This window comes from Leishmania major, chromosome 5 (genome assembly GCF_000002725.2).
Source record: "Leishmania major strain Friedlin complete genome, chromosome 5".
In the NCBI taxonomy this organism is placed as follows: domain Eukaryota; phylum Euglenozoa; class Kinetoplastea; order Trypanosomatida; family Trypanosomatidae; genus Leishmania; species Leishmania major.
Window position 1 is genome coordinate 374,477 of NC_007246.2, and position 21,321 is coordinate 395,797.

A 21,321-nucleotide genomic window follows, 5' to 3' on the forward strand; every position below is an offset into this window, starting at 1 on the left:
GGGACGAGAATGGCAGCAGATGTTGGCATGAAGGTGAGGGTAGTGGGTGGGAGAGGGGGAGGTCTGTGTGTGTGTGTGTGTGTGTCGTCGTTGCCATCGCTTCGAAATATGCATGGCAAGGGGAGACACAGCTGAGGTGCTGCTGGTTGCATTGATCGATTATACGCGACTTTCATCACTCGAGTAGCCGACGTGAAAGGAGTGCGAGCATGCGTACGCATCACTTCGTGATGTTCCACACCAGTGGTTCCTCACGGCAGAAGGGACACTTACCCAGCTGCTGCGCATCCGCCACGCACAGGATGTTGCCGCAGCACCACAACTCTACAAAGCAGCCAGCCGGCGGCTGCTCGAGGCAGACGCCGCAGACCTCCTCGTCATCGGCGCCCATGCTCATGTTTGGCGGGATCAACACCTGACATGTCTCTTCGTTCTGCTCGTCCTCTGCGTCGACGGCTGGATTGCTCAGCAGGGCAGCACCGAAAAAGCCGTCCCTGGCCCCCGAACGCCCACTGGCTACCTCGGTCTCCATGATGCGGGCCTGTGTGGATTGTATGGGAGGTAATACTTGAGAGGAAGAGAGAGCGCTGAGAGCACGCGTGGATAGCTGAGAGAGTAGGGAGCAAGAGTGAGCGAGGGAGAGGGCTCCTGAGGGTGACGGGTGCGTGTGTGTGCAAACGGTGGGTAAGCGGTGGGGAGAGAGAAGTGATAGTGGTGGCTGCAGAGAAGGTACGAGAGTCAGATCTTACCTCCTACGCAGTTGGCCGGGGCGTGGGGGGTGGGGGGAGAGTTAGGGAGGAAGGCGGAGGGGCGCGAGAGAGAAGATGCGTTGATAAGGATGATAGTAAGCCCCCGCAGCATTCACAGCTCTCACCTTAACGCCTTTGTGGCCCGATCGCACCGAGTCGGCCTTTCCTCCCTCTTCCACGGTCACACACACACACACACACAGATAATCAGAAAGACATCTGCCAAGAAGAGAACATGCGCGCACTTGTGCTGCTCACGAGTGTGTCTGTGTGTGTATCTGTGCGTCTCTACGCCTTGCAGTGGCGTGTCGAGGGGGTTGATGTCTTAGAGGAGGCGGAGGGCAGTAGAGAGAGAGAGGGTGCAGGCGGCGGCACGTTACGTGTGCTAAAACCCAGACCACGCAACGCACGCCGCCTGCAGACACAAGTAGGCTTGCGTTCACCATCCCCTTTCTCCCATACGACTACCTGCATTACACGAGAAAGTACACACAGGTACACATGCAACGATGGACACTGTCGCCACCATCGGCGCAACCACTCCTGGCTCCATCTCGCTTTCGTCACCGAGGCACATGCAGGAGCAGACGCGATGAAAGAGGAGAGTCCGATGACGTGAAAAGATGCGGATAGAGATACCGTGGGGGTACGGGATCGTCTTCGTCCTTCATCATCCTTCACGGTCGGCTATGGTCGACCGTCTTGTGCGCCGTATTCGCGAGGTGCGAGGCCGCCTGCTTCGCCGCCCGCAGCTCGATGTTGCGCTGCCGATTTGCCACAATCTTCTCCTGCCCGTCCAGCCGGCTGTGCTTTCGACCGCGCCGGTTGCCTCCATCGCTGCCGCTGCCGACATCCACCCCTGCCGCAGGGGTGGAGGGGGAAGAGGAGGCGCCTGCGGACGCCTTGTACTTGTGCGCTGCCTGGCGCTTCCGCTCGCGCTTGGCGCGGTAGTGCATGTAGTCTGCGTTGTCCGGTATCTCCGTTGCGTCCATGAGCACACGCAGGTCATCTGGGGACTTCTTCGCGGCGCAGGATTCGCGCGACGGCGGCGGCTTCGGCACCGGCATGACCTTTCGTAGAACGATGAGGCGGCGCACAACCTTGAGCGACACCCGCTGCATGATGTCGCACACAATGCTCAGGGACGGGTGACTGGGTAGCTCGTCGTTCGTGTAGTGATCGGTGGTGGGGTGCCAGAAGGTGAGATGGCCTCCGACGACGAGGTACGTGGCGGCGAACATGACGAGATCCAGCAGCACCTCGTGGGTGGGGTAGGCGGAGAAAGTGACAGCTTGCTGCTTGGCGGCGTTGTCGCTGCCAGCCTCCGTAGAAGCCGCCGCTGCCGCTGCCGTTGGGATGGTGGCAGCCGTCGTTTCCATCCTCTTGCGCGGCTCGCGTAAGCCGTACGGCGGGTCCGTGATGATGCTGTCGAAGATGCCGCCGGAGCCGAGATGCGGCGCGCAGGCATGCCACGTCCGCGGCCACGCGGAGAAGTTCATGCGAGCTCTGTCAGGTGGTGGCAGGCGGTACAGCTTAAAGTTGGTGATCATGCTTGGCAGCACACGCTCCTCCTCCGTCAAGACGCACAACTGCTCCTCGGTGTAGGCTGCGAGCGCCAGACGGCGTTGCTGCTGCATCTGTGGACTCGTCTTTCCCTTCTCCGTGCCAGCCCGCATCGCCCGTCCATCGGCGTCGGAGCCGAAGGTCCTAGCGCCGTAGTGCGCCGCCGCGATGAGCAGGCTCCCCGTGCCGCAGAACGGGTCGTACACGTAGTGGCCGCGACACACGCCTGACATGTTCACCATCATGAGCGACTCCTCCGGCGGCATGGAGGTTGTGCCGATGTAGGGCCGCTTTCGCAGGTCGTACGTAGCGAGCAGCGCACTGCGGCTGGACTCGACGCAGAGGCGGCAGTGAAAGACGCGCAGCAGTGGCCCATTCGATACCCATCCTTGCGCTCCAGGCGGCGGGTTCTCGACAGCGTGCTGGAGGAATACGTAGTAGGCGCGGCCCGGCTGTCGCCACTCGACCTCGCCAGCGCGCGGCACACGCTTCAGCACCGCCTCCGCCACTGCACGCTTGGCGTCCGCGGAGTACTTCTTGCCGATTGTCTCTACCTGGTAGGAGTATGTCGAGCTCGTGAGGTGCGTCGTCTCGTCCTCGCCGACAAAGGCGGTGGCAGCGGTGGTGGGGGAGGAGGCCAGAGATGGGCCTGCAGATCCTGGCGCGCTACCATGGCGCTCTTCGAGGCACACGTAGAGGTCCTCCAGTGTAGGTGCGGTCTCAAAGAGCGTGTACACTCCGCGCAACAGCGCGCAACGCTCCGCGAGGGCCTTGAGCTCGGAACGGCTCGCCGGCGACTCGAAGACGCTGAACCAAAACGTATCGCCGCCGCCTGCAACCCATGGGATCTTGTCGTCCAGAAACGTGATGGGGACCCCCAGTGTGGCGGCTACAAACTGAAACTCTGGCAACCGAAAGTCAGCCAGACTCGCCGAGGAGGCAAAGACTGCCACGTACTTCATCGCTGGAGTTCAACACCTCGCGCTCTCTCCCTTGCTTCTGCACTTTTTTTGCACACTTGCTTCGACGGCGGAAAAGCAGCAGAGCAGAAGAGACACACGGTGGGGAGGATGTCAGCTGTGCGTGCGTGCGTGCGTGTGTGTGTGTGTGCTCCAGCGTATGAAGCCGGAGTGCAGTGGATGCCTTGTGCGTGGGCCTTGAGAGGAGGAACAGGATGGCGCATGAAGAGAAGTGCATGTGAGGGAAAGGAGCTACTTGACACACAGAAAGAGGCAAGACGGCGTGAAAGGTGGATGCCGTCCTTCTCCGTTTTCTCCATCTGCAGTTACAATCTCTCACGACTGTCTGCTGCACCTCTCTTCTTCCCCCCTCCCCTCCCCTCTCATCCTCCTCCCGTTGTGTGTCTATGCGGATCTGGGAGCGGGGGCGCAGGAGTGGAACCACACGTGAGGTGACGTGGTGTCGTTTTGCTTCATCCTTTCGTTGCCGTGTGTTCTCAAGGATCTAATCAACATCCAACCTGCGCCAAGGAAAACATACACGCACATGTACACATACATATATATATATATATGTCAAAACGTCTACACATACGTGCCGCTGTTGAAACAACCTTGGCTGCGTGCATGCCACCGCACTCACACGCCATCCCTTGTCCCTGCTCCTACGGTCGCAATGGTAATCCATGACGCACACCTGCACACAGGAGGGAGGGAAGGGAGAGGAGGGGGGGGGCTACTTGTACATCAAGAGAGCAGAAGGGGAAAACAACAAGTACGACGAACGCCGTCCGGGACACTGGGAAAGGCAAGAGCGCGTCAGGCGTGGCTGATGAGCCCATCGAGAGGCTCGCAGTCACAGACACACCGACGAACGCGCCTTCGCTGAGGGAGGCAAGCACGCGCCCAGGTACCATATGCGGGTTCCTCGGTGTCTCTCTCAGTGAGTGGGGTTGTACAAGGCGGAGAGACGCGGGTCTTCGGCGAGTCGCTGGGCCAGTTGATTGTACTTGTCACTCGCATGATCGATGTGTTGCAGCAGTCGCTCATCCAGCACCTTCATACGCCATGTCGCCTCCTTGCAGTAGAGGGCAAAGGCCTCGGTCTCCTTGTCGCCCTCCAGCGCTGATGCATCACAGTTTTTGCGGTACAGCTGCTGCCGCTTGTTGAATTCTGCCTTTTCCTTGTCCATGCGACTCTGCATAATGTGGCCTCGCTGGATGAGCCGATCCTTCAGCTCCTGCAGCGCCTCGTCTCTCACCTGCTTCGCCTGTTCCTTTGACAAGAGGACGTTGAGATAGTTGCCGTCGAAGTCAGCCGGCATCTCGAGCTTGGCGATGTAGGGGGCAAGGTAGTCCTTGCGTGACTCCTCGCGACGGGCTGCCTCGGCGAGCTTCCTTGCGCGCTCCGCCTCCGTCTCCTTCGGTCTATTGCGCAGCGTGTCGTACGCACTAAGGACGTGCTGTGGCTTGTTGTGTCCCTGCTCGATGCTCTTGAGAATGTCCATGCACTCGTCTGAGGTCACCCGCTGCTCCATCAAGCACGCCGCCTCCACAGCGTTCAGCCACTTGCGCTCATTGTACAGGTCGAGCTCGCTTGGCGGCTCCTCGCCGGGCAGCGAGACCACCCGCATCGGCGGCTCTGCCGGCTTGCCCGCAGCGGAGGCGGCGATGTACTCCTCCACCGAAGACGACGGCTTTGCGAACATGTGATATGGACGGAGGATGCTGCCCGCGTCATAGTGAAAGAATACCCATATCTCCCCCACCGTGGGGGCGCTGCTGTTGCCACCACTCTTGCCCTCCGACGCAGGGCGCAGGAAGGTCGTCTTGGCCACGTCCTTGCGTGCCGGCACACTCTCATCGCGCAGAAACTTCTGACTGATGCGCACTGGATCCAGTCGTGGATATACATGCAATGCCGAGACGTTCCCAGGGCCCTGCAGAATGAGGCTGTGCATGTCCCTCTCACGCATCGTGGATGGGCGGCCGTAGCTGAAGCTGCGGTACCACAGTCGGTCGCTTCGACCCTTGTAGAACTCCTTCACCTTACGTAGCGTGCTCGCGTCGTATAGCAGCTCCGTGCGGCAGTACAGGCCGTCGCTGCGCGCTCTCCAGTAGAACTTCATGGTCCGCTGCTTGCCGGGCTCGTAGATGAGCTCCCGAAGGCCCTCGACGGACGTGTTGTGCATGCGGCCCTTCTCGTACCACTCCACTATCTTGCGGGGCCTTCCCGGCACCTTCTCCAGTGATACCGACGACGGGCTGGAGAAGATCAAGGACTCCTTGGAAGACGACTGCGGGACGAGTGAGGGAGAGACAGTGGCGCGGCGGAGCTTGTCGGCACGGTGAGCGTAGAAGACGTGCGTCTCGTGCAACTCAGCGTACTCGGCGTCTGGCACTACCACCTCCAAAATTCGATAGTCGCTCTGCGAGTAGGGTGCGTAGCGGCGCACCACGGCGTTCGCGTACGTGATTTCCTTGTATCCAGCGGGGTAGCGGCTTTCGTACTGGTGGCGGTTCAAGGTCAGCTCGGTCGACCACAGATTGGGAATATACATGCGCCGACTCCTTGACGAGTCGAATACTTCGGCCGTGTTCACTGTGGCGGCGGTCGTGGTCGCGGCCAGCTCGTTTGTGAAGGCGCGCTGTGTCGCCGATAAGGTACCGGCGAGGCTCTCCGCCTCGTCGTCACTAAGGTTCGCATGCAAAAAGAGGCTTTCCCACTGGCTTCGGTCGGCTAAGTCGGGGGAGAGAGAGCTCACGGGAGCCTCAGGTCGCATGTTCACGTGGTAGTCTTGATGGTTGAAGAGCGCCTCGACTGAGGTGTACCGACTGTCGGTGGAAGAGAAGGCTATCAGCTGCCCCGTGGACGGCTCCACGAAAACCGCCTTGGAGACAGACCGCCTGCCGTCAGGCAGGACGAGCACCCAGGAGTGAATCGGCTTGACGGCACCGCCGCGCACATTTGGGGTGTCGATGTCCTTGGGATAGTCACTGGCACTGGCCATGATGCTGTTCTTCTTGCTGACCGATGCTGGGTCGGGATCTGTTGTCAGCCGCAGCGTCAGCTTCTCTGGAATCAGGGCCACATACGGGTTATTTTGTGGCATGTCATCTTCCACTTCATCATCGGAGTTGACCTCCTTGGGCAGTTCGCCTTCCCACATGGTGCTTTTCTGATCGGACAAGCAAACAGCCTTGGTTGCGGAACCGATGACAACGTAGGCGTTGAATCCGGCGCCAATGAGAAAAGATGTGAGCACGAGAGACATTTCAAAGCAGTTTCCAACCTGCCAGTCCAGCACTGTTGCGGGCGAGACAATTTGCTGCGGGAGTTGCTCCACTGTGTCGTCGTACTCATCGTCGTACATGGATGGATCGTAGAGAGGCTCGTAGCGCACGTAGTCGGCCACAAACTGGCAGGTCCCCTCCAAGTCAAAGAGTTCGTCGTACGGCAGCGACGTTGGACGCACAAACGAGCAGATCATCTTTCGCCGCTGACACTCATTATTCGGCAAGAGAAACAGTGGCTTGCGGTCAGGAAAGTACTTGTGGTACAGGATGTCAAACTGCGTGGTGACTGCGATCAGGTTGTCATCTCTTGTGTTGTTGGTGTAAAAAGAGGCGGGAATATCGGGAGACCGGAGGAAGGCCTGGAGCCGATCCGCCCTCGATGCAGTGGCGGACGACGAGGCCATTAAGACTGCGTTCCGGCTGGTAAATGCAGTAGACTTACAAATGTGGGCTTGTGCCAACATCAGAAAAGGGCAGAGAGGTGAGAGCGCGAGGGAAACTTGGTGCTCATTTGCTTAAAGCGGCAAGTCAACATAAACGCTTCATGATGATACACTTTTGGCTGTAAGCCCATCATAAAAAAAAAGCAGGCTAAAGGGCAGAGAACTAAGGGCGCCGAAGCTATTTTAATGGCGATACACTGCTTCCGACAATTTCCCCTTTCTCTGCTTGCGTTTGTTCGCTTCGTTACTGGCTAGCGCGCATCCGCAGCGTTTTCCTTTTTTTTGTTCGGTATGTAGAGGGGCAATCCACGAAAGCGAGTTGAGAAAGGCAGACGAATTCGCTATCATGAAAGTATGGCTAGTCCGCGCTGCTGAAAAAAAAACTAAGTACTAATGATTCTCGCCCGACATGATCAACTTATGAGATGCGCGGACTGCAGCTTTGTACGCAGAGGGCTTTAGGAAGAAAGAAGTATTACTGCATATCCTTGGGCCTAGCGATGAGGACAGTCTCGTAGTTTTTGCGGCAATACATATCCCAGTAGAAAACCCCCCATCCAGCGGCAGCAATGCAGAGGAGCGCGCAGTACAACGGCGAGACGGTCAGGAGATTGATGTCGCCAGGCATCACCAAGCGTCCCGAAAGTGTCTGCGGAGTGAAGGTTTCGTAGTTCATAAACGCTGCTTCGTTACGCGCGCCGACCTCTGCACCCTTAGCGCTACTCTTGTACTCGAACAAGGAGCGTGGGTGATCGGCCATAGGCTTCATCTGGTAGCTTTTTGCAAACTCTTCCGCTTCGATACGCTGCACGGCGTCCGCCGCGCGCATGTTCTGAGAGTTGGCAAGGAGGAGAAGACTGGCGGCAAACGCGCTGCCACGGCGTGAAGAGAGCTTGAGGAAAGTGCACTGCATCTTCCAGTGCGCTTTGCGAAAAAGAGAGTCTTGGGAAAGTAGCTACACCTTTGTTTGGAAATCAGCGGAGTTAGTGAAAGAAGCAGTATGGCAAAGAAAGGGGAGAGGAATGGGAGAATGCTAGAGAAGAGAGCAGTAATCGGGATGCCACGGTGTTATCTTTTGTGTGGAAATGAAACCACTGTGAGGAATAAGCCGACATCACATACGTGAATTTATGCTTAGCCCTATTCATCGCAAAGTGTAACAGCGCTTTTTCAGGGAAAGCAACCGATAAAGTTACAGGTACGCCGCAAGCGAATGTGTTGCACGAATGGTGCCTCACTGGGTGACAACAACAGAAACGAAATAGTTTCAGGCCACGTGTTCGTCTTTGAGCCAGAGGAGCACAAGGCACACCAGATTGAAATCCTGTGAGGGTTACAGCGCGGGGCGACACACCGCAGCGCTAAAACAAAAACACACTTACCTGCTGGAAAACTAGTCTTGCTTAGCTACTTTCCGGTTGGCGGCGAACGCTTAGCTGCAGAGGTGGCGACAGTGTTGAACACGGAGAGCGCTTGGGTCGCAAACATCGCAGGATCACTCACTGGCTGAGACATAACCACTGTGTTGGATTCTTTTGCCAGTTCGCCAAACTTCTCAATATAGCTTTCCGCCACACGGAGAGAGATGGCCTCGTTGCTGTGCTTCGCCTTTTCAATGGCGTCGGAGACGATGGAAATGTTGTCGGACACCGCAGCTGCCTTTACTCGGATGGCAGCTGCAGCGCCTTCCGACTGCCGTTCAGCTGTGTATTTCTCAGCATCTGCAACGCACTGCTGCGCAATCTTCATACCATTAGCGCGGTTGATCGTCGCGGTAGACTCACCTTCGCTCTCTAGAATGAGCTTGCGCTTCTTTCGCTCTGCCTCAGCCTGCAGATCCATCGAGCGGCGCACCAGCTCGCTCACCACAATATCTCGAATTTCGTAGCGTTTGCACTCAATACCCCACTCGTTTGCTTCACGACGAAGCACTTCCACAGTGCTCTGGTTAAGACTTGCCCGCTCCCTAAAGAGGCTATCCAGCGACATCCGCCCGATCTCGCTGCGCATTGTTGTTTGTGCCAAGTTAATCAAGTTGAACACGGGGTTCTCAATATTGTAACTGGCTTTACACGAATCCACGATCTTGAGGAAGAGAACGCCGTCAATCTCCACCATCACATTGTCAGATGTGATTGCTGATTGGTTTGGAATTTCGATACCCTGCTCCTTCACATTGTAGTTGTAGCGAATCTTATCGATGAAGGGTACCACCACCCACCATCCAGAGTCCAGTGTGCGGTGATAGCGACCAAGTCGCTCCACGACGTATTCGTGGCCTTGCGGGACAATGTTGAAAAGGGTGTTTCGTGGTGGGCGCTCAATAAAAGAGGCAGGGTCAAGCAGCATTTTCTGCGAGCGCTGCATCATCATACGGGAGGAAGCGCTGCCTCCCGAAGGGTGCTCTTGAGGGGCTGAGTTGATGGGATACGAGGCACCTTGAGCTCCGTACTGAAGAAGTACAATTCCACGACGAAGCATCTTTTTGTTCCAACTCGCATCTGATTCTTGAGTTTAAAGCCGAATGAAAACAGAGAATGCAGAGGAGGAAAATGAAAAAGAGCACTTCAACATTAGCGGGTGGCGGTGAGACTGAAGGGGGATTGAGAGCGGCGGACTTCAAAGGGTTTGTCTTCTGTTCGACGCTTGTCTTGTCATTGTAGAGAAGCGGGCAGTACAAAATCAGAAGTGCAGCGCTTCGTCTCTTGTTTTGATCACGTAGCGAAAATGAACAGTTGGTTTGTTCAAACACATGGGGTCTCAACTGGCTTCCAGTTCAGGTGCTGTTAGCTTCATAACGGCGAAAAGTGAGCTTTTGAACAGGCTCAGATTCTGGGAACCAAGTTTGAGGCCACTGATGCTCAAGTGCGCGTGTGCTGGTTTTGCGAACATGCGAAACCTTCGCTGTTGTAGGGGATCAGCTCCCTGCTGAGGTGGTTAACCCCCTTACCTTGCACGATGAAGCGATTCCACACAATGTGCAACACTCTCTTTTGCCACGTTTTTATCATGCCATAGAGCATCTGTTCAACTCTATCTGGCCTGTCACAGGCCCACTGCGTGGTGCAAGGAAGCGGTAGAGAGGCGGCATAGCAATTCCGACTCAGTCATCTGAGCACGGCATCTGCCCTAAGCTATGCCCGGCCTCCGCTTCGCAGGTCGCCTCACAGTCGCTCCCAATCATGCCGGCCACCATGTGGTGCATCCCCCTCAGGGTGGGTTAGGCCCCCCTACAAGCAGGCAGTCAGGGCCAGGTGGGATGCGTCCAAGTCACGTCGACACTCTGCCCATCATGTGGATGGCACAAGCGTACTTACTGTCGCAGGTGGCTCCGACGCAGCGCCGTCGTGGACCTGGCACTGCCGACATCGGCAGCGATGCACCGTCCTGACCCCCCACAGGGGTGGGTACTCGACCCTCACACCGCGCTGGGGTCTCCCCCGTCATCAGGGATGTACGTGTTTCTGTGCTGATTTTCCAGAGTAGTAAAATGAGGGAGAGGGGGAGACGACGTATGCAAAGCTGCCCGGAACTGGACCTGAAGATGTTACCTTCTTGAGAGGCATCACAGAGAGCAAACGTGCGAACGTATTCGCAGCTCTTCATAATCTGAAAGAGGGGCTTTTTATAGGTGTGTGTTTATCTTCACCTGAGGGAGCTTATAGAAGAAACAGATAGCGGCACTGCACGCCGTGTCGCCAAGCTGCGCACAGCTTAGTGTATTCTGCGAGCCGAACAGATGTGCACTTCTTTAATATGTCTGACTCCATTGATTATTTGCCACAGTCGATCTCATCCTTTTCCTTTTGTTACTTGAGCCGCTGTCCCTCTTCTGTCTTCTGTTGCTTCCCGTTTTGCAGTGATTAGCATTATCTTGCCATTCACGGTCGGTACTACACGTGTATTTTTTCTTTCCTGCTCAGAAGTGCAGCCATGTTTCATACATCACGCCTCGCCATTCCACGGCTCGCGACAAAGACGAGTGCATTACTTACACGGCCAGGCAGGGTGGAGAAGTCTGTCGCATCACCAAATCCCGAGGCTAGAACTGAAAGCGGCGCCGTTAGTGGTGTAACAGAGAGGACCACCGCTCCTCTGCAGCCTCCCATTATCGACAGCACAAAGGAAGGCAGAACACATATTCTTCCGCAAAAAGTCTTGAAGGAACTGCTCAACTCCGTTTCAGCCGGGCAGCAGAACTTTCTCTTCGGCTCTGACAAGGACGCTGGGGACCCCACCGCTGGCGTGCTTCGTGCCACTGGAAGCTTCTTTGAATCGATTAATACGGCTTACGAAGGCCGTATGCTGCAAGAGCAGCAGGTTGAGGTAGAAAACTTTGTTGCGAAGCGCCGCATCCATTACATGCAGCGTCTCAACGAAGAAACAGAAGAGTTTCGGCGTGAGCAAAAGGAAATTCACGATGAGATACAACGGCTGGAGGCGGAGAAGTACAAGAACGACCTCAACAACGATGTGATTCAGTTTACAAAGGCCAGGGAAACAGAGTATGAAGCTCGCCTGCATGCGGATGTGGAGAAGTATCACAACGCACTTCTTGCATACCGTGCGCGTGTGAAGAAGAGTGACCAACTTGGTGCCAACGGTGAGACTCCGCTGAAACAGCTGAATATGAACGTGATTGAGGTCATGCAAGAAATGGAGATGGACGACACCCTGCGCGACTTTGGCGATGCTGCTGGCATCGGGAACGACCTTTCCGATCAAGATATCCGTAGCTACGTAGTGCAGCGAACCTGCTTTTACGAAAAGGTTGTGCAAGATGAGGTCCACGACTTCACAAAAAGGCGCAAGAGCTTTTATGAGGATCTTCTGGAGGCCCGAGCAGCTCGTCACGCGGCCAAGGTTCGAGCGGACACGGAAAAGTTTCACAGTAAGCGACAGAGCTACTACGACGAACGACTGACTGCTGACGGCTCGTGGATGGCCAAGTGCTTTCAGGAGCACTACAATCGCTGTTTCCTGCAGTCGTACGCGCGCCGAGCCTGGATCGAGCACCGTCGCTATCAGGCCACGTTGGAGGGCATCAAGCTCTTCACGGAAAACGGCGAGAAGGTGCCGGCGATATCGAACCCGGCGGATATCAGTATCTCCACTTTAAACGCTGAAATACCGCTTTCCACAATCCTCGATATGTACGAAAGCGAAAATATGGCAGAGGTTACACGAGATGTCTTCCTCAAAGCTGCGCGCCGCGTTGCGGCCGACTATGCGCCCTACGGTGTCGACGAACGCCCTTCGGCGTAAAAACTACGTTCTTATAGACCGCGAACAGTGCGCTTGAGCGATTTAACTTTTTCCATATATTTTCTCCTTGTTTCATGAACCGTAAAGTCGGAGGACACCCCAGCGCGGTGTGAGGGTCGAGTACCCACCCCTGTGGGGGGTCAGGACGGTGCATCGCTGCCGATGTCGGCAGTGCCAGGTCCACGACGGCGCTGCGTCGGAGCCACCTGCGACAGTAAGTACGCTTGTGCCATCCACATGATGGGCAGAGTGTCGACGTGACTTGGACGCATCCCACCTGGCCCTGACTGCCTGCTTGTAGGGGGGCCTAACCCACCCTGAGGGGGATGCACCACATGGTGGCCGGCATGATTGGGAGCGACTGTGAGGCGACCTGCGAAGCGGAGGCCGGGCATAGCTTAGGGCAGATGCCGTGCTCAGATGACTGAGTCGGAATTGCTATGCCGCCTCTCTACCGCTTCCTTGCACCACGCAGTGGGCCTGTGACAGGCCAGATAGAGTTGAACAGATGCTCTATGGCATGATAGAAATGTGGCAGAGGAAAAAGAAAACCTTTATCGTGACGTCGAGCGGCTCTTTTGATCAGCTAACAAGCTGTTTTACACGATTGAAACAATGAAACAAAACGCGGTTACATGCTTTAAGGATGCGTATGTTAACATCGCGCTTGTTGGATTCCTTGTGGCGCGCTTGCGACGCGAGCCTCGGTTGAGGTGAAAAGCACACTGATTCTTTCCATTTAGGCTTGCTCAACGAATCTTTTCTCTTCTCCCGGCTTTCTACTGGTGCAGCTGCTTGTTGACTGCATTGTGGGCTCGTGAGAGAGTCACAGGCACACTGCATGCGTTGCTGTGGTGATTCTTTCGCTTGCTTTTACGGGTGCTCAGTGTTGATTTTTGTCGTTTTCTTTTCCGTAGACGATTCTTAACAGTATGTTTCGGCGAGCGTCTGTTCTCCTCTCCCTCCGACCTTCCGAGGCCTACCGGCAGCTTGTCTTGCGGGGAGACATCTCAAACGATCAAAATCAAATTAGTGCTCTGCCTGTGTTTGACCGTCTTTACGATGATTTGATGAAGTACACAAAGGAGAGTAAGCGCATCGGTGTCCCGAAGCGGCAAGTAGAGCTTCGCCCTCCCAATCGTCTAGGAATTATCCCGTCTCTTTTTCTTCGTCGTGAGCAGGAGAAAAAGGTGGAGCAGGCCCTTAGTGATGACAACAAGGCGGTGTACCATCCCCTGTCGCAGGTGAAGGGGCTGTACGTGTGGGGTGGGGTGGGATGCGGCAAAACCATGCTCATGGACCTGCTGTACGACAATGCGCCCCCCGAGATCCGCAAGCGGCGCCTTCACTTTCACCAGTTCATGCTGGATATGCAGAAGACGTCGAATTCAATCCGCTACAAGTCGAAGGAGGAGATGCAAGACCCTGCAAACCGGACAAACATGGTGCGCTACAACACCAGTGACAATCGCCGCCGAACCCCGGATGCCGAGATCAATCTCTTCGACGAGGTGGCGCAGCGGATGATCAGCGATGTTGAGCTTCTTTGCTTCGACGAGGTGGCCGTCTCTGATGTGGCACACGCCATGATTCTCAAGCGTCTCTTCCATTCATTCTACAAGATCGGACTTGTGGTCATCTTCACTTCAAACCGCCCCCTTGAAGACTTGTACAAGGATGGCCTGAACCGTGGCGGGTTCATTCCTTTCATCGATCTGGTGAAGAAGCAGTGCATCATTCATCACATGAAGAGCAACGTCGACCATCGGTTACTCGGCCACCAGGCGGACACCTACCTCACCCCGATGAACAGTGAGAACAACTCCAAGCTCGAAAAGCTGTTCCTTGAGATGTGCAAGGCGATGCCTGCGACGGAGCGGAAGCTTGAGGTGTTTGGGCGCGATGTCATTGTGCCGCGGGCATGTGGAGGTGTGTGCTACTTCGACTTCTATGAGCTCTGCGGCGGTGAAAAGTCTGCGGCAGACTACGAGGTGATTGCCAAGACGTTTCACACGATCTTCATCAATGGTGTGCCCCAGTTTCCGTACGAGAACAGCGATGTGAAGAGCCGGTTTCTGCTGCTCATCGATACGCTGTACGGGCATAGGTGCAAGGTAATGATTCACGCTGCGGTTGAGCCGCCGCAGCTGCAAGCTCCGAAAGAAGAGGCCGCGGGCAGAATCGAAGGCGATGCTCAACGGGTCGATCAGCTTTCCGAGTTCGAGCGCGAAAGTGGTAATAGGCTAGTGGATGTGGATGATAGCGCGTTTCAAATGGACCGGTGTGTGTCGCGTCTGTTCGAGATGCGCACAAAGGAGTACCTTGAGATCCCTCATGAGCCACAGGAAGTGGATTTATCTACGCGATGAGATGCACCACCGCTGGTCCTGGCCCCGCCCTTATTTTTGTTTTGTGTACTTGAAGAACGAACTCTTCCAGCGAAACGGTGCATTCGCTTGCTGTGGGGACATTCACCAGCACGTGCTCTATATACACACATACACACTCGATAGGGCATGCGTGACCCTTGGACACGGAGCATCAGCAAAACAAACCACAACCAGACACAAGACACGAACAACAACAAAAGAACGAAAGGAGGCGTGGTGCCAACCGCCAAGTCCATGAAGGGGCAGCCGACGGGCACAATTGAAAGGGAACGAACAAAACAAACAAACGAGAGGGCAAACAGTACCACCCCCACCTCCTCCTTTTCCTACCAGTACTCCCAAACAAGGAAAAAGGTGGGCCGGGTGTGCGCATGCGCTTTGTGCCGCGTCTTCTCTCCCCCTCCCCCCCTCCCTGTCGGGTCCGGCAAACAGCGACTTCACCCCTTGTAGCCTCTTCTCTCGGCCGTATCCAGGCAAGGGCGGGACTTCGAATGCGCGTAGCGGCCACGTATGGATGCAACGCTCTGTCGAGCAGGAAAGAAAAAATCGATGTGCTTGTTTGGTTTGCTCGTTGGTCTCTGCTCGCTCTGCTCGCCCTACCCTACTGAGCCTGCTGCATCAGGGCGCTGCTTCATCTTGAACCCTTTTCTCCTCTGCGTTTACTTGTCCGTATCTCTCGCTGAAGAAACTCTCAACATCGCGTCACTTCCTCGCAGTCTTCGGCACTGCGCAGCGAGCGCACTTTTTTTTCATAGCCGCAGCGTTTCCTCTTTGATGCAGCGAAGGAGCGAAATCGCAACAGCAAAGAGAGTCTCCGCCATGCCCATGGCGACTACCGGGCTAGCAGTATCACTGCTGGTGGTTTTCCTGTGCGGCTGCGCGTGCGTTAGCACCGCCGCTGCGGCCCATGTGAACGATGATCTGCCGCCTGGCGTGATGCGCGGGCCGCTGCTACACGAGCACAGCTTTCAAGAGCCGCTCGTGAGCGACTGGTGGGAGGAAGGTGTCCCGCACTACATGATTGGCGGGTCGGCGGTCGCCAACGAGCGCTTCCTTCGCCTCACCACGAACGATCTGGATGACCACGGGTTTGCTTTCAACACTGCACCACTTGATCACGACAATTGGGAGGCTCGCGTGCGCTTCTCCATCCGGCCGCCACCGCTGGCGGCTGACATGAACGGTAGCTCCGTCCACTACCAGGGCGGCGACGGCATGGCTCTATGGTATCTGGACCAACCGATTGGCGACGATCATCAGCACGTCGTCAAGTACTCCAAGTCCATCTCGCCGGAGCTGCGGGACGAGATGCTGGACGCGGAGAATCCGTGGCGTGTGGCCGACTTCCTGCTCAACGGCGACGACGACGACGACGACGACGAAGACGTGGATGAGGATGATCTGACGGAGCAGGAGAAGCAGGAGCGACAAGAAGCGAAGGATCGCCGCGCTGCGAAGAAGAGGAAGCGTGAGTCGCTGTTCAAGCAACTGTTCAAGCGTGGCACCTCTGTCGACGAGTCGGATAGGGAGCCACGTATCATGGGCGTGAAGTTCTCGGACTTCAACAAAGGCTTTGGCCTCATTCTCGATTCCGTGGGAGATGAAAAGGAGCACCTACGTGAGCACCAGCAGCAAGGCGACGCCGTGCAACACCACCACCACACCGCCAGTATCTACCTACTGCTGAACTTGCCGAACCACACATCCAGCTCAGGGGCGACGGTGGTGAACAACTTTGACCCCACGCGTGAAAACTTCCGCAGTTCCCCGGATGTGCTGCGGTGCACGTACGACTTTCGCCAGAAGGGCACGAAGCCGTATGACCCCCAGGCACGTATGATGGACAAGGTCACCAAGGCCGTCACCGCCGCCGAGGAGCCGCTAGAGCTGATCGTGCGCTACTACAAACGGAAACTAACCGTTATCATCCGCCGCGAGGACGTTGCAAAACGCGAGGTGTCGTCGGTGGTGGATGAGACGGGTAAGGCGACGGACGAGGTGGAGGTAGTGCGCACGTACACGGAGACCATGTGCGGTGAGGTGTACCCGATCCATTTGCCGTTGCGCTACCACTTCGGCTTGTCCGCCAGCACCGGGCACCGGCCTGCCAAGAATCGCAAGCGCCGCCCGCTGCGGAGCGTCTTCCACGAGGCGGACAAGAAAACCTTCACTCATGTGGACGTCCATGATGTGCTGAGGTTCGACCTGCGTGAGCTGGGGCTGGACGCAAAGGCGATGGGGTATTCCAAGACGATCCCGCTAGAGCACTTCGACTTTGAGGCGGACAGGCGCGAGCGGCTACACTTCTCTCGCCAGCTCCCGGTGAACCCGGACTCAGACACTGCATAAGCGGTTGTGTGCGACCGATTTGCGTGACTCTATTCGTGATCGTTTCTCTCATGTAGGCATGTGTATTTCCTGAGGATGAGGCGGGGTGGGGGTGGGAGACTGAGGCAAATAGCGGAGGAGCAAGAGAGAGCGAGATGTGCAGATGTACGTACGCTCAGGCGACTCGCCACAGGCAGGCACCTCTCTCTTGTTTTATCTTTGCTGTTGCATGTGTTGGGTTCCTCCGTGTCTTTGTTGATGCAGCAGCCTCAGGAACGGCTGAGGCCTGCGGGCAGCCGCGGGAAAGGGAACGTGCCCACAGGAGGGGGGAGGGAGGGAGGGAGGCTTATGCACGCTCAGTGTATGCACATGCCGCTTTGAGCTCTCTTTCCCCCCCCCCCCCCCCCTTGGTGAAGGATCGACGGACAGGATCCACGCGGTTGCTCTTCTCTGATGCCCCTCGCTTCCTCTGTGCTCCCTCCCCCTCGGCGTGAAGGTGTCCTGCCTTATTTCTCATTCCTCCTGCATACTCCCCTCTCAGTTCATGCCGCCGCACCGCACTGCACTGCACGGCAGCTCTTCCTCCGCCTCTGCGTCACATCATTTTTCTGTATTCTTTGTTCTTTCATGTTCTCTAGACCTCTCCCAATTTTGTTTTGCCTAGTGTCTGCACACACGCGCTCACAGGATTATTCGATTACGCCATGTGATATGTGCCTGGGTCAACATGGTTGTGTATGTGTGTGTGCGTGTGTGTTGGTGGGGCGTATATATGCATGCTTGCATGCGCGCTCTTCTTGCATGTCCTCTGTCTCCACCTCTCGCTTCCTTCGTCGCGTTCTCCGTTGCCGATGAGCGCCAAGGAAACGGGGCAGAACAGCGAAGAACAGGGAAGAACTATCGCGCGTGGTTTTCCCACGGCCAGTGGTAGCGGGCGGCTGGAGGGAAGGGGAACGAATGCGATCATCTCCCCGTATTTTCTCCTCTGTCATGCCCCCCTTCCGTCAACGTGTGTGTGTGTGTGGCTCTTGTCCGTAAGCTCACCCTCCTCGCCCCTTCATCTCTCTATCGCTCTCTGTGTGGTCACCTCCGCTCCCCACTCATCCCTCCTTCCCCCTCCCCCCGCGATCCCTTTCTGTGCGCGGCTGCTTCCCCTGCATCCGCTCTCTCTCGCGCGGGTTGTCTGACGCGTCAGCGTGGATGATACGGTTTGCCTGCACTCCCTCTCTCCTCCCCCGCCCATTTCTCTGCGCCTCTCGTCTCTCCACTGCGCCATCATCAGAGAGCTCTCTCTCTCGTTTCTCGACTTCCCTGTCTCTTCTCCCACGGCCCCTTTTGAGGCCCACCAGCCAGTACGACGACGCGCACACTCTTTACGGCCGGCGCACCTCAAGTACACACATAGGGACACACACACACACACACACACACACACACACACACACACACACACACACACACACACACACGGCACAAGAAAATGTCCGACGACGCCAGCGAGGTGGCGGTGGAGCTGCCGCAGATGTGGCAGTATATTCACCCTACGCACAACAGCGTCGACAGCAGCGATGAGGAGACGGACGACGAGGAAAACGCAGATGTGGCCAACAACGACGCAGCTCGCGGAGGCCGCCCTGCCGACTACGTAAAGCTGAAAAAGTCGGCCCCACGCCTTGGCCAGCTGATCCGCTTCCTCAACGACATGGAGGACGAGGATGTGCAGGGGCTGCTGCTGGAGAATGATCCGGTGACGCGGCAGACGCTACTGCAGTGGGCGACGCTGAACAACCACTTCATGCTCGTCGAGTACCTCGTGAAGCGTATGAAGCGCGCCGCCTTCTCTTTCGATGCCGAGTCGGTCGAGGTCGTGGTGTACGACCGGTGGGCGGAGATGTCGCAGGAGCTACCCACGGCTGCTGAGGTGGCGGAGCGGCAGAAGCAGCGCGAGAACGAGAAGGCGAAGCGGCTGGCGGAGCGTGCTATGGCCAACAGCGGTGACGATGCCATCGAGGACGAGGAGAGCGAGGAAGAGGAGGAGGTGGAGCCGATGCCGGAGGAGCTCGTGTACGACACACTGGAGGATTACCACGGCGAGTTGGGGGATGGCGGCGTCGGGGTGGTGAAGCGGATTGGCGAGCTTGGCATCTACGTGGGGCCGCGCCTGCCGGACGGCACGAAGCAGGGCCTCGGTCAGACGCTCTTCCCCTCGGGCGATTGCTACACTGGCGAGTACAAAGAAAATCAACGTGACGGCCGCGGCGTCTACTGGTGGTCCAAGGGAGGCGCACTTTACTGCGGCGAGTGGTTCAGAAACATGCGCCACGGCTACGGCCGCATGGTGTACCCAGACGGCTCCCGCTACCTCGGGCGGTGGGTGCACGGCAAGCGCAGCGGCAAGGGTCGCTACGTCTACGCCGACGGCAGCAGCTACGACGGGGCCTGGGTGAAGGACGAGAAGCACGGGAGCGGCACTTACCACCTGCTGGACGGCTCCTCCTTTATAGGCACCTTCCACCACAACCGGTTCGTGTCGGGCGAATGGCGCCTCGCGTCCGGCACGGTGCGCTACATCGGCAACTTCGAAAACGACGCGCCGGCCGGCGCCGGCGTCTACGTGCACCGCTGCGGCCTCACACCGGGCGCCTTCCAGCAGGCGGGCACCTACTCGGCGGAGGGCACGTCGTGGGTGCCAAGCATGCGCAAATGCACGTCTCGCATGGTGCCGCACATAGAGCTCGTGGTACCGCCACAGCCGAGCGGTTCGACGCGGGTGCCGATGGAGTTTGGCGCCGAGTGCACCGGCCGCACCATGGCGGACCTCATCAAGGTCGCCAACTACGCCCCGCTGCTGCGGTGGGTGGCTTCCCTGGCCTCCGCGGCCAAGGACGTGGTAGTTGGCGAGGTGGAATTAAAGGGGGTGGAGCTGAGGGGTGTGGAGGTGCAGTCGATGCGCTACGACGCCACCGACCCCGATGCCATCACGGAGGTGACCATCCTCCCCATCCTCGTGGACAATGTCGGCAAGCGCGTGCGCCCGCCATCGGAGTCGGTTACTCTGAAGCCGTCCGTCACGCGTCTGATGATCCTGCTGGAGGCTCCCGGCACGGAGCCGGTCGTGCTCTTGGAGAAGTCTCTGCAAAGCGCCAGCCCCGACGAGCACCACCAGCAAAGCCGCCTTCCCGCGGTGCGCATCAGCGAGGACTCGTCCGTGGGCGGCGACGTGGTGGACGCCGTCGGGCCCGCCCTCCGCCTGCAGCTCGCCTCTACGAATTCCATGGCTCTTTTGCTGCCCCCTATGCGGTGCAACCCCATGCAGGGCAACGCCGAGGAGTCGGTGTGGTTGTACGCCCAGGAGGTGCACCGCGAAACGGTGGCGCAGCTGGAGCACAAGCTGCAGCTGCTCTCCGCCGAGTTGCCGGAGGCATCGACGACGTACGTGGCGGTGCCGCTGTCCGACGTGGCCGCCATCTCGACCGACGCCATGACGGCAATGGCGGCCGCCAATGCGCAGCAGCGCCGCGCCGCACAGACACTGCCCAGAGCCACCGTTGCCCCGCAGCGCCCACCAACGCCGCCGCCTCCGACATTGGAGCCGCGGCCGGAGCTGCAGCCCCTATACGAAGCCAAGGCCCGCCGTGACGAGGCAGAGTTGGAGGAGTAGCACCTGCTAAAGAGGAAGAAGCAGCGGCAACTACAAGGCATACACATACACACATGCACACAGGCGCATCTCCCTCCCACCATAGGGGCACTACGGCCGTCATCCGTCTCTCCCTGCCTTCCTTCCCTAACATACACGCACACAAACACACACATTCTTTTTCATCTGCTGCCGCTGCATGATTGTGTGTGCGTGTGAATGTTATGTACATAGCAGTAAAGCCGCTCACCTGTCCATGCCCCTCCCCCCCCTCGCGCCCTGACATGGTTGGGAGGACAATCACCACTCCTCCTCTCCGTTCTCCATAAAAAGTGGTGGTGGGGAAGGTGTCGTGTCATGAGGTAACCCGTCGTCGCCTCCTCTGTTTCAGCACACACGCACGCACGTAGTGACGTACAGGAGCACGTGTGTCTTTGCGGGTTATGGTGCGCCCTTTGTGGCGTGGGCGGCCGCTGTGGGTGGTCGTATGCGTGCGTGCATTTATATACCTCTCTCCTCCTTTATTTTCGTTGACGGGTGACACGAATCGTCCACCTCCCTTCCTCAGCCTCTCGGTGGGTGTGGTTTCCGACGATGCGGATGACCTGGACGGATGCGGTTGATGTGATGATGATTGATGATGTACAGCAGCAGCACGCTTCTGTGTGCGCCTGTGTGTGTGCGTGTT

The 21,321-nt window shown here is 57.4% G+C and overlaps 9 protein-coding genes across 9 annotated transcripts; 4 read left to right on the forward strand and 5 right to left on the reverse strand.

Moving 5' to 3' along the window:
• Window positions 1-220: 220 nt before the first annotated feature.
• Window positions 221-532, reverse strand: LMJF_05_1000 (conserved hypothetical protein; the record flags this gene model as incomplete). Its single annotated transcript, XM_001687525.1, has 1 exon — window positions 221-532. The coding sequence occupies one exon, from the start codon at window positions 530-532 to the stop codon at window positions 221-223; it is 312 nt and encodes a 103-aa protein (XP_001687577.1).
• An 894-nt stretch (window positions 533-1,426) lies between these two features.
• Window positions 1,427-3,274, reverse strand: LMJF_05_1010 (methyltransferase-like protein; the record flags this gene model as incomplete). The annotated part of the gene is made up of 1 exon (XM_001687526.1): window positions 1,427-3,274. The coding sequence occupies one exon, from the start codon at window positions 3,272-3,274 to the stop codon at window positions 1,427-1,429; it is 1,848 nt and encodes a 615-aa protein (XP_001687578.1).
• A 937-nt stretch (window positions 3,275-4,211) lies between these two features.
• Window positions 4,212-6,971, reverse strand: LMJF_05_1020 (conserved hypothetical protein; the record flags this gene model as incomplete). Its single annotated transcript, XM_001687527.1, has 1 exon — window positions 4,212-6,971. One exon carries the CDS (start codon window positions 6,969-6,971, stop codon window positions 4,212-4,214), a length of 2,760 nt encoding a protein of 919 aa, XP_001687579.1.
• Window positions 6,972-7,485: 514 nt separating this feature from the next.
• Window positions 7,486-7,923, reverse strand: LMJF_05_1030 (conserved hypothetical protein; the record flags this gene model as incomplete). Its single annotated transcript, XM_001687528.1, has 1 exon — window positions 7,486-7,923. The coding sequence occupies one exon, from the start codon at window positions 7,921-7,923 to the stop codon at window positions 7,486-7,488; it is 438 nt and encodes a 145-aa protein (XP_001687580.1).
• A 494-nt stretch (window positions 7,924-8,417) lies between these two features.
• LMJF_05_1040 (stomatin-like protein) lies at window positions 8,418-9,491 on the reverse strand (the record flags this gene model as incomplete). Its single annotated transcript, XM_001687529.1, has 1 exon — window positions 8,418-9,491. One exon carries the CDS (start codon window positions 9,489-9,491, stop codon window positions 8,418-8,420), a length of 1,074 nt encoding a protein of 357 aa, XP_001687581.1.
• A 1,452-nt stretch (window positions 9,492-10,943) lies between these two features.
• LMJF_05_1050 (hypothetical protein) lies at window positions 10,944-12,275 on the forward strand (the record flags this gene model as incomplete). The annotated part of the gene is made up of 1 exon (XM_001687530.1): window positions 10,944-12,275. The coding sequence occupies one exon, from the start codon at window positions 10,944-10,946 to the stop codon at window positions 12,273-12,275; it is 1,332 nt and encodes a 443-aa protein (XP_001687582.1).
• Window positions 12,276-13,207: 932 nt separating this feature from the next.
• Window positions 13,208-14,644, forward strand: LMJF_05_1060 (putative ATPase; the record flags this gene model as incomplete). The annotated part of the gene is made up of 1 exon (XM_001687531.1): window positions 13,208-14,644. One exon carries the CDS (start codon window positions 13,208-13,210, stop codon window positions 14,642-14,644), a length of 1,437 nt encoding a protein of 478 aa, XP_001687583.1.
• An 840-nt stretch (window positions 14,645-15,484) lies between these two features.
• Window positions 15,485-17,014, forward strand: LMJF_05_1070 (conserved hypothetical protein; the record flags this gene model as incomplete). Its single annotated transcript, XM_001687532.1, has 1 exon — window positions 15,485-17,014. The coding sequence occupies one exon, from the start codon at window positions 15,485-15,487 to the stop codon at window positions 17,012-17,014; it is 1,530 nt and encodes a 509-aa protein (XP_001687584.1).
• A 1,459-nt stretch (window positions 17,015-18,473) lies between these two features.
• LMJF_05_1080 (conserved hypothetical protein) lies at window positions 18,474-20,654 on the forward strand (the record flags this gene model as incomplete). Its single annotated transcript, XM_001687533.1, has 1 exon — window positions 18,474-20,654. The coding sequence occupies one exon, from the start codon at window positions 18,474-18,476 to the stop codon at window positions 20,652-20,654; it is 2,181 nt and encodes a 726-aa protein (XP_001687585.1).
• Window positions 20,655-21,321: the final 667 nt, after the last annotated feature.